The following is a 13,600-nucleotide window of genomic DNA, read 5'->3' on the forward strand; positions in this document are numbered from 1 at the left end:
GTGTGAGACAGGAAAAAAGTTGCTTGTTAACAAAGATCTGCTTCAAACAGCGAGCATATTAAAGTGTGACCAGGCAATTTTGTTTTTCAGCACACATACTTGTTGCCATAGTCGATCTTGGAGGTAACTTTCTGCTTGAGCTCCTTGAATTCATCACTGGGCAGAGTGCCAGACAGGAGCTGCGAACGCCACTCCATCAGCTCCCACATCAGCCTCTTCACTTGCGTCACACGCATCTGTTTATTGGCCTGGACAGGTAGATGTATGCTGTTAAACTCAGACACACACATTCATCTCGAAGTATTTTCTCTTGTTTGTTTTTTTTTACCACAAAGAGCTGCTTCCATATGCTTCCCCACTCCCTCAACGTGGTGGTCACCTCCTTCACCAAGGGCATCTCTGCAGACATCACGACCTCCTCGCCTCTGTAGTCGCACACACACACAAAAACATAACAAATTTAAAAAAAAGATATACGTTTTAGAGTCAGATGAAAACTTTTTTAATTCCACTCACCCTCGTTTTTCAATGATGACCTCCTTAAGATGGATGAAACTGGCGGGGAACACTCCCTGGAGAGGAATACATGTGGAGGAGATGAATAAGATGAAAGAAATAAACAGTGTTAGCTTTCACATTCACTTGAATGTGTTTTTATCACCTTTCTGCTAAAATCAATGTGATGCACAGTCTGGTGTAAAAACCAGGTGATGTGTGTATGAGCTCTTACCCGCTGGGCTTTGTTCCTGACCAAGTAGCCTCTGTACCATCCTGAAAGATAAATTGACTGTCACCTTACTGCCACACTGACATCTCTGCATAGGCAAGCCTTTGGTGTTCACAGTATGGAAGTGTTTAGACTGTGTGGAGTCCTAAAACCGGGAAATGTTTTGAAGTCAATGGATTCTTTGAATGGGATTTTGGTTAGATGCCTGAAATAAGTTCTGTGGTTAACACAAGCTTTAGAGTCTACATCAGTAAGTATCCCAATCCTGACTTTTTAAACTTTGTCCTTTAAAAGGTGGATGCTAACAAGTGGCTAAATGAGACTAAAGAATGACATCATGCCAAACAGCAGTGTATTTCGTTTATAGCTAAATGTTAGGATTTTATTTTTGGCTTTCGCATTTAGGTTTCAAAAATTATAACAGGGGTGTTCATTTGTGGAGATTATCTCACTGAACAAAACATGTAAGGATCATAAACTTTTGTTTGCCACAGAGCTCATCTTCTGCAATAATCTGAAATCCAACAGAAAAATCCCTGCAGCTTTCTGACAAAGGAACCAGGTCAGAGCTAACCTCCGCGTCGGCCTACAGAGAAATGTCAGCCCTGAAGCACTTTATGGTGCACACAATCTTTTAACTGATTTGATAATTACTCAACAGTTGCAGAGTGTCTACAGGTATCAGACAGTTTTATGTAATGCTTTGTCAGACCCATTCAAGACAGCTTTAAACCAAATTAAATACAGATTTTTGGACAAAAAACTATTTAAGCATCACAGGTTATCATTGCAGGCAAGTTGTACAGTATGTATGTGGTTTTGTGCAGAGGGTAAGTATGTAAGAATGTGGTTATGAGAGTAAGTTAAGTCAATCTATATTTAGCCAAAAGGTAAGTGCAAGTATGAGGTAAAATGACATTAGAAATGTGGGCTTTTACAAGAAAGGCTTCACACATTTTCATCAGAAGAAATTAAGAAATGGATAAATGAAATTAGATATAATGTCTGTAGTGGTTAAGACCTCTCAAATTCAGATTTAAGACTATTTAATGACTTTTAAGGCCGTACTGTTGTAACATTAACATTTTAAGACTTTTTAAGAACCTGTACACACCCTGTGCATTTATTTATCATGCAAGTTATTTTAAATTCTCATTATCTTATAATGTGAAATAAATAAAATATGAGTGACAGTTTATAAAAACTATAACTGAGCCTATTAGTATTTGTTATTTTTAGTGTGTTTTTCATTTTGTTTAAGGCAGCTGGTTTATAGGGGAAAAAATACGACACTAAGGTTTTAGGACAAGCTACATGCATAGGCCTGGATGCTAAATATTAGCACAGGGTATTTTAAATGTTAACTGATGGTGAACATGTTAAAAAAGGCTGTCTATGGGCATCATACAACATGAGTGATAATAACAGTATAATTTTTTATATTTTGAGATATTCTTACCATCACAGGCCTCCAGGATCTGGACTGTATCTCCTACCTCCAGGGAAAGCTGCTTCTCTCCTTTGCCGGCAAAATTCCACTTAACTAAAAGTTAAGACAGATGTTTAATGGTGACATAATGGGAAAAAAAGTCCAAAGCACACAAGCAGCATCTGTGCAAAGCTAATATGTGATTAATGTTAGCAGCAGTGACTGTATGATTAGCACAGCTGTAAGCTAGCTTCAGCAGTTCCATGGTAACCTTGGCAACAGTTCAGTCAATCTGCCACGTGCAGGTTTCAGGCTAAACAGCTACAGAAACAAAAACCAGCATGGAAACAACAGGACCTTTCATGACCGTGCACGGAGTGTAGGAGTGACACTTTAGTGTATCAATGGAGGAAAGCTACTTATAGATAAACACAAGTTAAAAATAGTTCAGCTCATGCCACAACTGCAGCATGGATCAGCTGTCAAACTGCCACAACCACCACAGTGACAACAGGACCAAAACACATGGAAATTTATTCCTGCCTACATATTTCTTGTCAACACCACCTTGGCTTCCTCGGTGCACTAAAAATGCATTTACATGGGCACACAAGTAGCAGGTCAGCTTACTTATAAGATGATTTAAAGGTCCAGTGTGTTGGATTTAGGGGAGTATATTAGCAGAAATGAGGCTAATCAGTGATGTAGTGGAGGGTATATGCAGGTATACAGGGTATACCCACCTCCACCAAAAAGCCACTGGTATACATAGGACAGTGTACCCACCTTCTCCTCAGCCAACTACCTAGTAGTACACCCACATCATCAGCTACCATTACACCCATGAATATGATGCAATACATACGTTTTGTTGCACTGCCATATTTCTACAGTAGCCCAGATTGGACAAACAAAACACTGCCTCATAGTTAGCAGCTCCAATGCAAACTAGCAGTGGTGGAAAACACTGATTTGTCATTGTGAAACTGCTTTATTCAGTGATTTTAATGGTGTAAATCCCTGGTCCATTTGTTTTGGAGAGAAAGAGACTGTGGAAAATTTGGCTCATGCAAAAAATGAAAAATGGGCCCTCTGTGGGGCTGACAAATGGCTCCATATTGGCCCAATGCTAGTTGCCCACATAAGTGGGTTTACCTAGGTGGGCTCCACATGGGTTATGCCAGGGCTACCTGGATACCAGGTGGGTATGGGCCCAAAATAGCTATGAGTTAACCCATCCGTGTGGGCAGTTGGCATGGAGCCATTATGGAACCTGTCAACAAACCCATACGGGGCCCATTTCTCATCCCATTTACTACCTACATGTGCCCCAAATACAAATGCTGGCCAGGTGTTAAAAACATCCTCAACGTCTGTATCAGAAATAAGGTGAGCACACAACAAGTTCTCTGAAAAAAAAGAAAGATGAGCACAAATTTACAAGTCCTGTGCAAGTGTGCCGGCTGTGACATGCCAGACAAGGTAGGAGAAAGGCCAATGTGTAACGTGAAATCACCTGGACCTCTGCAGATAATTCAGCTCCTGATAAAAAGCTCCTCAACAATGAACACTGTAGGAATTCTAACTAAGTGAAGTGTCAGCCGGTTGCAATTTGCAGTCTTCACCACTGCACGCCACAAAGTCCTAAATCTTACACACTGGACCTTTAAAGTTACATGGAGCTGAAATGATTTCAGTAACAGCTGGGTCTTAACGATGCTAACAGAAAAACCACATTGAAACTATTTTCAAAAGCGATTAACAAATGTTTTTAAGTCATTTTTTTACGCAAAAATGCCAAACCGTGTCTAGTTCCAGCTTCTCATGATGGCAAGGTAGCTTGATTTATATAGCACATTTCAAAAAGAGAGGAAATGCAAAGTGCAATACAGGATATTATCAATTAAGATGGAATACAATTTGATTTTAAACATAGATGAAATGAAATAAATACACACAAAATGAAATAATATACAAACACAACAGCCCAGAAATGATGGATTTAATAAACAAAATGCCTTAGATTTACTGTATGTGAGTACAAGCAGTACAGGTAACATGTTTACAGTAGGAATGAGCATCGCAGGAGCAGCTTGGTAGAGCAAAGAGTAAGCAGAGCACTGGCAGCAGCTCCTGTGCATTGGGTATCAGTTTGTTGCAGTAAGTAAGCGTAGCAGTGAAACCTGCATTAACTGTCTGCAGTAGCTCACAGGCTTGCTTTGCTCCATCCTATTCTTGACAAGCAGTTGCACAGCTACAAAATGACCGCTAATTAACATCATTCTTGTGACAGTATATGGTACACTATTTTTAGACCAACACTTGAGTTGCAAAAAGCTATAAGCCTAGTCTTTTAAAATGAAAACTGAGGTGTGTACAGTTTATAACACGATGCGGTTTCAACAACAGTACCCTATTCTGATGTGTAGCTACGAGGTACAAAAAAAAAAGAAGTCCTTCCTTCTTCTTCCACTTCCTGTGTTGTAGTCTTACACAGCACAGGAAGAAATTCAGTCTAGATACAGTAGATAAACAACACTTCATTTAGTAATCTTATTAGTGACTGATTCAAAATGGCTTCTGTAAATCCTTGCCATTGTCACTTTCAGTCTTTTAGCTATAAAGCAACGGAAGAATTTAAAAACTTTAAAAAGTTTTCCCTCACGTATACAACACAAACTATATGCCTTTAACTTACTGCAAGTGACAAATCAATGCATCGTCTGCAACAGGCCAGTGAACTTCTGCTCTTACATTTTGTATTAGACGTCAGAAATCTGTATTCATGGTAAGTTGTGTGTCTCGTATATCTAACAGCAACACATGCTGATCAGCTCAGCCATATTCAACCCACATACTACAGATAAACTAAAGATTGTACTGAGAAGTTGCTCCTTAACTATCTAGGATTTGTTCCTGGTGCCAAAATCAGTCATTCTGCACGTAACACTGTCATTTTCAGGAATAATTCATCTTCTTGCGTCTGCATTTATGCGCTGCGTAATGTTTAATGCATAAAAATTGCCTACCAACTGCCACTCATTTTTCAGTTCAGGATGGATGATGATTTATGATTTTATCCCCCTCACAATCTCCTACACTGTAGCACTTATAAGTTGAGTTGCATTTAGGGTAAATGGTAAATATGATTTTTGGATTTAAGTCTGTTACGGGAAATACATCTGATGTGTACATCCTAAAGTTCTGTGAAGCCGTTAGCACCTGCTCACATCCTGTTAAGTAGGAAGTGATGGGCATCTATTTTTTTTCGTTTCTTTTCACAACATGGATAGTCTACCATCACGTCAAAACTAAGAGATACCTTAGCAACATGTATGTGCAAACAAAGACACACACACGGTGAGCACAGAGTGACTTACCTACACCATACCGCTCCGTGGTGGTCCTCGTCCAAGGAGCCATGATTGCATGTAGCCCTTTACCTACTTTCTATTCTGAGTCGTGTCTTTCTGATTATTTCTCCCTCTGTGTGTTTTTTTGAGGGTGTCTGCTGAACTTCTCACTTCTGTATTTTTTTTTTACTTTAAATGAAAGCAACAAGTCCAGCCCTCTTTGCCTCTCTTCCTCTTCTGCCTCTCCTCTCTTCCTGCCTTCAGGCCGTGAAGGGGAAGTGGGTGAATACAACAAGGTGGAGTCCTGTAGAGCTCACAGGCCTGCGCAGTGTGTGAAGGCTCCATTTTGCTCATTTAGATGTAGATTACTTCGTCTGTAACCAAACACAAAGCATCAACAACATCTCCTGTTACAGAAGGGTTCAAATGTGATGGTGAGTATAAAATGCAGAATTACCCACAGAGTATAAACTTCCCATCAGAGCAAAACTGGGCCTGAACATGTGCTTTTCTTAAGATGCAGATGTCATCAAATATGACAGACAGCAAGTCTGCATCTGTGATCCACTCTCAAATCTGAACAACATAAGTACTGGATATCACACAGTGAACAAAGTCGTTGAACCGTGGATGACTTCAATCGATTGTCTGCCAGCTCACGCTGCGTACCCTCACCTCTTCTCTTTGTGCATCACCCTTTAAGCTTTTGAAATTCAAAGTGAAGATGCAACATCACTGGCAATAGCTTGATGTTGTGTTCCTGTGTAAAGAACTTCACCTCTGCTACTCTCTCCTCCCTCCACAACAAGAAAGACTGGGAAAAAACACCATAATCAGACTTGATAATTATATGACTTATAATTTCATGTTTCCAAAAGATCATTTTCAAAAAGGATGGTTGCAAAATGCTGATATCACATGTTACAAGAGGCCACTATGAACAAAAACTGTATCAATTATTTTAAAAAATCCATATATTTCAGCAACTTATCTCTACTTCAGGTTCAGTAAAAGAGATTTTAATGTCTCTGTGGACTGGGCATCAACTGTGTTTTAGTGTATACAAGACACATTAATACAGAAAAAAATCTGATTAAAATATTTTTAAAAAACCTATTTGTATTAGTGTTGCAGCAATAAGGTATAACGTGATATAAAAGTTGACAGTTATCGTACTGTGTACATTTGCTGATCTACGATATTGAAAAAAAAAAAAACTTTTAGTTATTTTCAAAAGGGACACTTTTTACACATAGTACTTCCAATAACAAAATAGTCTCAGGGTTTTAATTATAGTAATAAAATGTTTATTTAACCAAAAATAACCCTTAGGCCTAAATTTTCATTTCTTACAGGGCTACTCTGACTGATAATAAATCATACCATGATACCCTGAAACCACGATATTTTCTGAGATGGTTATTGTCCCGTGAAAATCTGGTACCGTTGCAACCCTTTTTGATACCATATATAATATACTAATACTAGGCTATATTAGGGATAAGATAGTAGCCTAACATTTGGCTTTTTAAATGTTTGATGTGGAAGGAAGTGCACTCAAAATGTAGAGCTTCATAGATACAAAAAATATATACTGGTGAGTAAGACGGAATATAAATGTAACTTTTGTATGTTTACAAGAACAAACTACACAGAATTATAAAGAACTATAAATACCTTATATATTAAACTCTTTACATGTATTTATACGTTTTATATTTATACCTTTCATTATGAACATTTCACTACACCCGTGTTTACATTCTGCTTATTTATTGCAACTACACACATTTATATCACTTTAATTTATATTCTATTTATGAAATATTTTATCTCTATATTTTAATTTGAACTACTTAATGTCTTAGATTCTTTTTGTTTCTACTTGTTTAGTTAACTGCATTGTTGGACAGAGCCTAAGTCCCACAATTTTCTTTCTTTCTTTTTAAAATCAATTTTTTTAGAATTTTACAACACATGTAAACTACTGTATATAACAGCAACGATAGAAGGGGGGAAAAAAATACATAAATATCATACATATATACATACAGTACAGGCCAAAAGTTTGGACACACCTTCTCATTCAATGTGTTTTCTTTATTTTCATGACTATTTACATTGTAGATTCTCACTGAAGGCATCAAAACTATGAATGAACACATGTGGAGTTATGTACTTAACAAAAAAAGGTGAAATAACTGAAAACATGTTTTATATTCTAGTTTCTTCAAAATAGCCACCCTTTGCTCTGATTACTGCTTTGCACACTCTTGGCATTCTCTCCATGAGCTTCAAGAGGTAGTCACCTGAAATGGTTTCCACTTCACAGGTGTGCCTTATCAGGGTTAATTAGTGGAATTTCTTGCTTTATCAATGCGGTTGGGACCATCAGTTGTGTTGTGCAGAAGTCAGGTTAATACACAGCCGACAGCCCTATTGGACAACTGTTAAAATTCATATTATGGCAAGAACCAATCAGCTAACTAAAGAAAAACGAGTGGCCATCATTACTTTAAGAAATGAAGGTCAGTCAGTCCGGAAAATTGCAAAAACTTTAAATGTGTCCCCAAGTGGAGTCGCAAAAACAATCAAGCGCTACAACGAAACTGGCACACATGAGGACCGACCCAGGAAAGGAAGACCAAGAGTCACCTCTGCTTCTGAGGATAAGTTCATCCGAGTCACCAGCCTCAGAAATGGCAAGTTAACAGCAGCTCAGATCAGAGACCAGATGAATGCCACACAGAGTTCTAGCAGCAGACCCATCTCTAGAACAACTGTTAAGAGGAGACTGCGCCAATCAGGCCTTCATGGTCAAATAGCTGCTAGGAAACCACTGCTAAGGAGAGGCAACAAGCAGAAGAGATTTGTTTGGGCCAAGAAACACAAGGAATGGACATTAGACCAGTGGAAATCTGTGCTTTGGTCTGATGAGTCCAAATTTCAGATCTTTGGTTCCAACCGCCGTGTCTTTGTGAGACGCAGAAAAGGTGAACGGATGGATTCCACATGCCTGGTTCCCACTGTGAAGCATGGAGGAGGAGGTGTGATGGTGTGGGGGTGTTTTGCTGGTGACACTGTTGGGGATTTATTCAAAATTGGAGGCACACTGAACCAGCATGGCTACCACAGCATCCTGCAGCGACATGCCATCCCATCCGGTTTGCGTTTAGTTGGACGATCATTTATTTTTCAACAGGACAATGACCCCAAACACACCTCCAGGCTGTGTAAGGGCTATTTGACCAAGAAGGAGAGTGATGGAGTGCTGCGGCAGATGACCTGGCCTCCACAGTCACCGGACCTGAACCCAATCGAGATGGTTTGAGGTGAGCTGGACCACAGAGTGAAGGCAAAGGGGCCAACAAGTGCTAAACACCTCTGGGAACTCCTTCAAGACTGTTGGAAAACCATTTCAGGTGACTACCTCTTGAAGCTCATGGAGAGAATGCCAAGAGTGTGCAAAGCAGTAATCAGAGCAAAGGGTGGCTATTTTGAAGAAACTAGAATATAAAACATGTTTTCAGTTATTTCACCTTTTTTTGTTAAGTACATAACTCCACATGTGTTCATTCATAGTTTTGATGCCTTCAGTGAGAATCTACAATGTAAATAGTCATGAAAATAAAGAAAACGCATTCAATTCAATTCAATTCAATTTTATTTATAAAGCTCAATATCACAAATCACAATTTGCCTCACAGGGCTTTACCGCATACGACATCCCTCTGTCCTTAAGACCCTCACAGCGGATAAGGAAAAACTCCCCCAAAAAAAACCCTTTAACGGGGAAAAAAAAACGGTAGAAACCTCAGGAAGAGCAACTGAGGAGGGATCCCTCTTCCAGGACGGACAGACGTGCAATAGATGTCATACAGAACAGATCAGCATAATAAATTAACAGTAATCCATATGACACAATGAGACAGAGAGAGAGAGAGAGAGAATTGAATGAGAAGGTGTGTCCAAACTTTTGGCCTGTACTGTATGTGCTTGCTGGCCATCAGCTGTAGTCTTTGCAGTGTGTTCATGTGCAACTTTTTGGCTGAGACACAGGCAACCTGAGGCAATGTGAGGAGATGCAGCAGAGGGCTTTCATTGTCGCTAGTTCTCTGTAGTCGAGTAGTGTGTGAGCTTTAAAATGAAGTAGACTGTATAAACTCATTAGAAGTAATCACAGAATAGATCCAGAATGTCTGGATTTGATCACATGACCAGGACAGGTGAATAAATGTATCTTTGTGTGTTTTACATTTATCACAGAGGTTTGAGTTGTTGGGGAAACAGTCTGACGGACAAATTTCAAATTCTGTTCATGTTTAGAATTGAAGTACATTTTTAAAAGAATTCCACTGCAAATCTTGGTCCAATCAGCAGGACTAAATGTAACCCCCAGATAGTGTCACTTCAATAGCTTCAGGGAGTCATAAACTGAGGAATTAAAACACTGCAGACGAGTATAAATCTTTGAGACTACTCCCTTGAGAGATTTGGCAATGCAGAGCCAATGGCATTTTTCAGTGCTGGCAGTTTTGGACAGATCTTGTTCTTCTTTAAAAGAGATTTTACAAAGTCACAGATTTGGAGATATTTGAAAATGTACTGATGCAGGATTTTAAAATCAGATAATTTGCTCAAAAGTGTTACAGAATCTGAGATCAAGAGGTCAGCAGGATCTGGAAAGGTCCTTGGAAATGCCAATACTCCTGATCCGGATTCAATGTCAGGGGACCAAGCAGAAATAACAAAGGGGATATTTAGATAATTTCTCACATAACTAAAGACCAGAGATGTGTTAAAAATAATTATACCATTGTTAAGAGAATTTATCAGGTCTATATTGTTGACAAAGGAAAATTACTTAAGCCTTCCATCTCTAGCTGGTGTTTAGCGTTAGTGCCTATACCTGTCAGGAATTCAAAAACTTCAAATCATTTATAGAAACAGCAGGGTACAGGAACTTCAGATTTATAAACGCTAACTACACAGTCAGCAGGAAGATACCCAAGCAAAGTCGTGTGAACTGACTGCTAGCAAAACATCTGCTAATCATGAATAACTAATCTACCCCTATCTCGCAAAATGAAATACATAACATTGGCCTTTGTGCCTCTCTTACCCTTATCCTCTTAAAATGGCTGACTCACTGCTGACAATGACACATTCCCACTCCCTATTGAAAAATATAAATTATTATAAAACTAAAAATGAAAATCATCTACCATCATGCTTGCTCCATCATGCTAGCGTCATAAAGAATTGCAACATGGAAATACAAAACAAAAATAAAATAAAATTGCATATCCCCACTCACAACCTCCAGCCCCCATGCCAAATGCCCACATAGATGGATCTACTCAAGTGGGCCTCATATGGGTTATGCTAGGGCTGCCTGGGTACCAAGTGGGTCTAGGCCCAAGGAATAAGTCCTAGAATCCAGAAACGAGTTAGCATTTTCGCACTCCTGTTTCCTCAATTCCCTCAGTCAGTGGGTTTTTTAATGGGTTTTTGGTTAGATGCCTGAAAGAAGGTCTGTGGTTAACACAAGCTTAAGGGACTTTCAGGTTTTGTTCTATGACATAAAATATGTCAGTAAACACCCCACTTGTGAACTCTGAAGCTTCAATGTGTCTTTTAAAAGACAGTTGCTAAAAAGTGGCTATGTTTGGTCATGCAACGGTGGTGCAAGTCATATAGCCTAATTAGGGTCCGGGCAGCTAAGCTGCCAGGACACTATTGTAATCCTAGGTCTTCTTTCTTCTTCTTCTTCTGCTTCTTCTGCTTCTTCTTCTTCTTCTGAGGAAATCATACTTCCCATGGGTGAAAACTCACCAAACTTTGCACAAAGGTCCAGTCTCATGCCAGATATCCTCAGCTGTAAACTCAAGCCAATAGTCCTGATGGTGGCACTACAGCAAGCGTCTAAAGTTCAAAACTTTGAAAATTCATAACAAATCAACCATATGTGCTACAACTTCACAACTTTCATCAAACTGTAGCCCCAATACTGAAGAGACTTTTGTACATTTAAATTATGGAGTTCATCACTCTGGTTTTTTTTTTTCAAAAACTGTAAAACTTATTAAACCTATCTCCTCCCACAATTTTTGCTCAATTGACACCAAGCTTGCTACAGAGCATCTTCAGACTGTCCTACACAAACTATGTTTCTCAGATTTTTGATTTATCAAAAATTGAGCCTACAGTGCATCAAAATGTTTGACTGTAAACGGTACTGTAAACATATACATGCAAATTCTTGCTAAATAAATCTTCAATGTTCATGAAAAAAAATGACAAAATTCTAGAGTCATGATAGATGATGTGTGGCAAATTTCAGAATTTTATCTCAAAAACTGAATTTTTGACAGCATTTTGAATTTTGCTCTAATGTGAACAATTGGAGTCAATGTAAAAATGGCAATTTTAAACATCAGTTTTTCACTTATGGAGCAAATCAATCATTGTTACAAATTTACAAATTAGCAACATCTCCATGCTGTCTAGATGCAATATGTGTATTTTCAGATTTTTGTCTTAATAACTGAATTTTTTACAGTGGTTTGAAATCTGCCTTTCCATGCATGGACGGCTGCTAAACCTGCACGTCTGGCTTAGTCAATTTTTGAAGCTACACATGAATTGTCACTGACTAAGTAGCTCAGTGAGATAGAAATTGATTCTTAGTCTCAGAGGTTGTGAGTTCAAGCCTCAGCTGATGCAAAAGGCAGATTGTGTTGCTAAATTCCTAAATGTCTTCCAATTCTTCTGCTTGTTGCTCAGAATTGCCTAAAAATGCCCGGACCCGACCCATCGCTGTGCAGCAGCTATAATTTAGCTTTTTACTTTTGAGAATTGTATTTAGGCTTCAATAACTATGAAAGCGGTGTTCATTTGTGAGGATTGTCTTGCTAAACAAAGTAAGTATGTAAGTATCATAAACGTGTGTTTGCCACAGAGGTCTTTTTTTTCATTAAAGTTCGGTGAGTTTAAATTTTTTTACCATCAGAATTAATTTTATATTTAACACAAAACACAAATATTAGTTATATTTATTTATATTTAGCTTATTGCTTTAAAATTCCACTTGCCCGGCTTCATTCAAGAAGCTTTTGGATATAGACAGTTTTTTTCGCCATTATCATATGTAGCATTAGTAAGGGATTTCTAAATTTGGCTAAATTTGTCTTGCCTGTTTGCCTGTGACTAACAAATGAATGATTTCCTTGATAATTATGTCATTACTTTGCAGATCCAAAAGAGGGTGGTAGAGTGCTGAATCATTTTTCAGCTTTTGTTTTATTCCCCTGGCATTACCTCATCTTATCTTATCAAGATAAGCATAGTTTAAACTGTTGACCTAGACTGGGAGCTGTGGTTTAACTTCCCATAATAAAGATTTATAGCACAATGCTAATGGAATTTGAGGTACCACTGCCAACTGCCTCTTTCACACTACCAGTTCAAATAAATGATCTCTTTCCTTACCCTGCCTTGCATGGGAACACTGGGGCCCAAAGGCGTCAAAGCCATGGAACACCCAACTATGGTGTTAATTACAAAACACATCACTTACATGACTGATGTCACAGCTGACCTAAAGGTGGGAGTGCCAGTCAGGTCACCTCAGCCAGCTCAAAAACATCAGAAGGTATGTTGTTATGGAAACACGAGAGCTGTCAACACACTATGGATTTAACAAGGACAGAAAATAAAGGTGAGCACAGAAACATTAACAAGTATGTGCATGCGAGAAGGTGACGCTTGGAAATGAGTGACAGACATTGTGTGCTTTTGAGAGGGAGAGTGCGAGAAAGACAGGCAGGTGGATAAAGAAAGAAGGAGAGAAGGACAGAAGAAAGAAAAAATGATAAAGAAAGATATGTTATCGCAGAGTTCAGTGTAGTGGAACAAAACTGGAACCTTGTTGCTGTGACACAAGGAGAAATAAGGGTGGAGCTTGAAAGGTGTGTGGAAAGAAAAAAGTGACAAATGGAACAGGCAGAGATGAAGCGATATGCAGATGAAAGAATGAAAAGAGACAGCGGGCAGAAGGACAGTCTATAACAGAGACAATAAGGTACAAAA

The 13,600-nt window shown here is 38.7% G+C and overlaps 1 protein-coding gene across 1 annotated transcript in view; it reads right to left on the bottom strand.

The window, feature by feature from the left end:
• The window catches only part of dock2 (dedicator of cytokinesis 2), a 149,706-nt gene extending 143,983 nt beyond the window's left edge, over positions 1-5,723 (bottom strand). Inside the window, exons 1-6 of the mRNA XM_033633098.2 lie at positions 5,537-5,723; positions 2,187-2,270; positions 731-771; positions 517-572; positions 329-425; positions 100-248 (exon numbers count right to left, since the gene is read on the bottom strand). Coding sequence (XP_033488989.1) covers positions 100-248; positions 329-425; positions 517-572; positions 731-771; positions 2,187-2,270; positions 5,537-5,579 — 470 coding nt within the window. The 5' untranslated portion in view covers positions 5,580-5,723. The remainder of the gene's footprint in view (positions 1-99; positions 249-328; positions 426-516; positions 573-730; positions 772-2,186; positions 2,271-5,536) is intronic.
• Positions 5,724-13,600: the final 7,877 nt, after the last annotated feature.

The sequence above is a fragment of the Epinephelus lanceolatus genome, chromosome 7 (assembly GCF_041903045.1).
Source record: "Epinephelus lanceolatus isolate andai-2023 chromosome 7, ASM4190304v1, whole genome shotgun sequence".
Lineage (NCBI taxonomy): Eukaryota > Metazoa > Chordata > Actinopteri > Perciformes > Serranidae > Epinephelus > Epinephelus lanceolatus.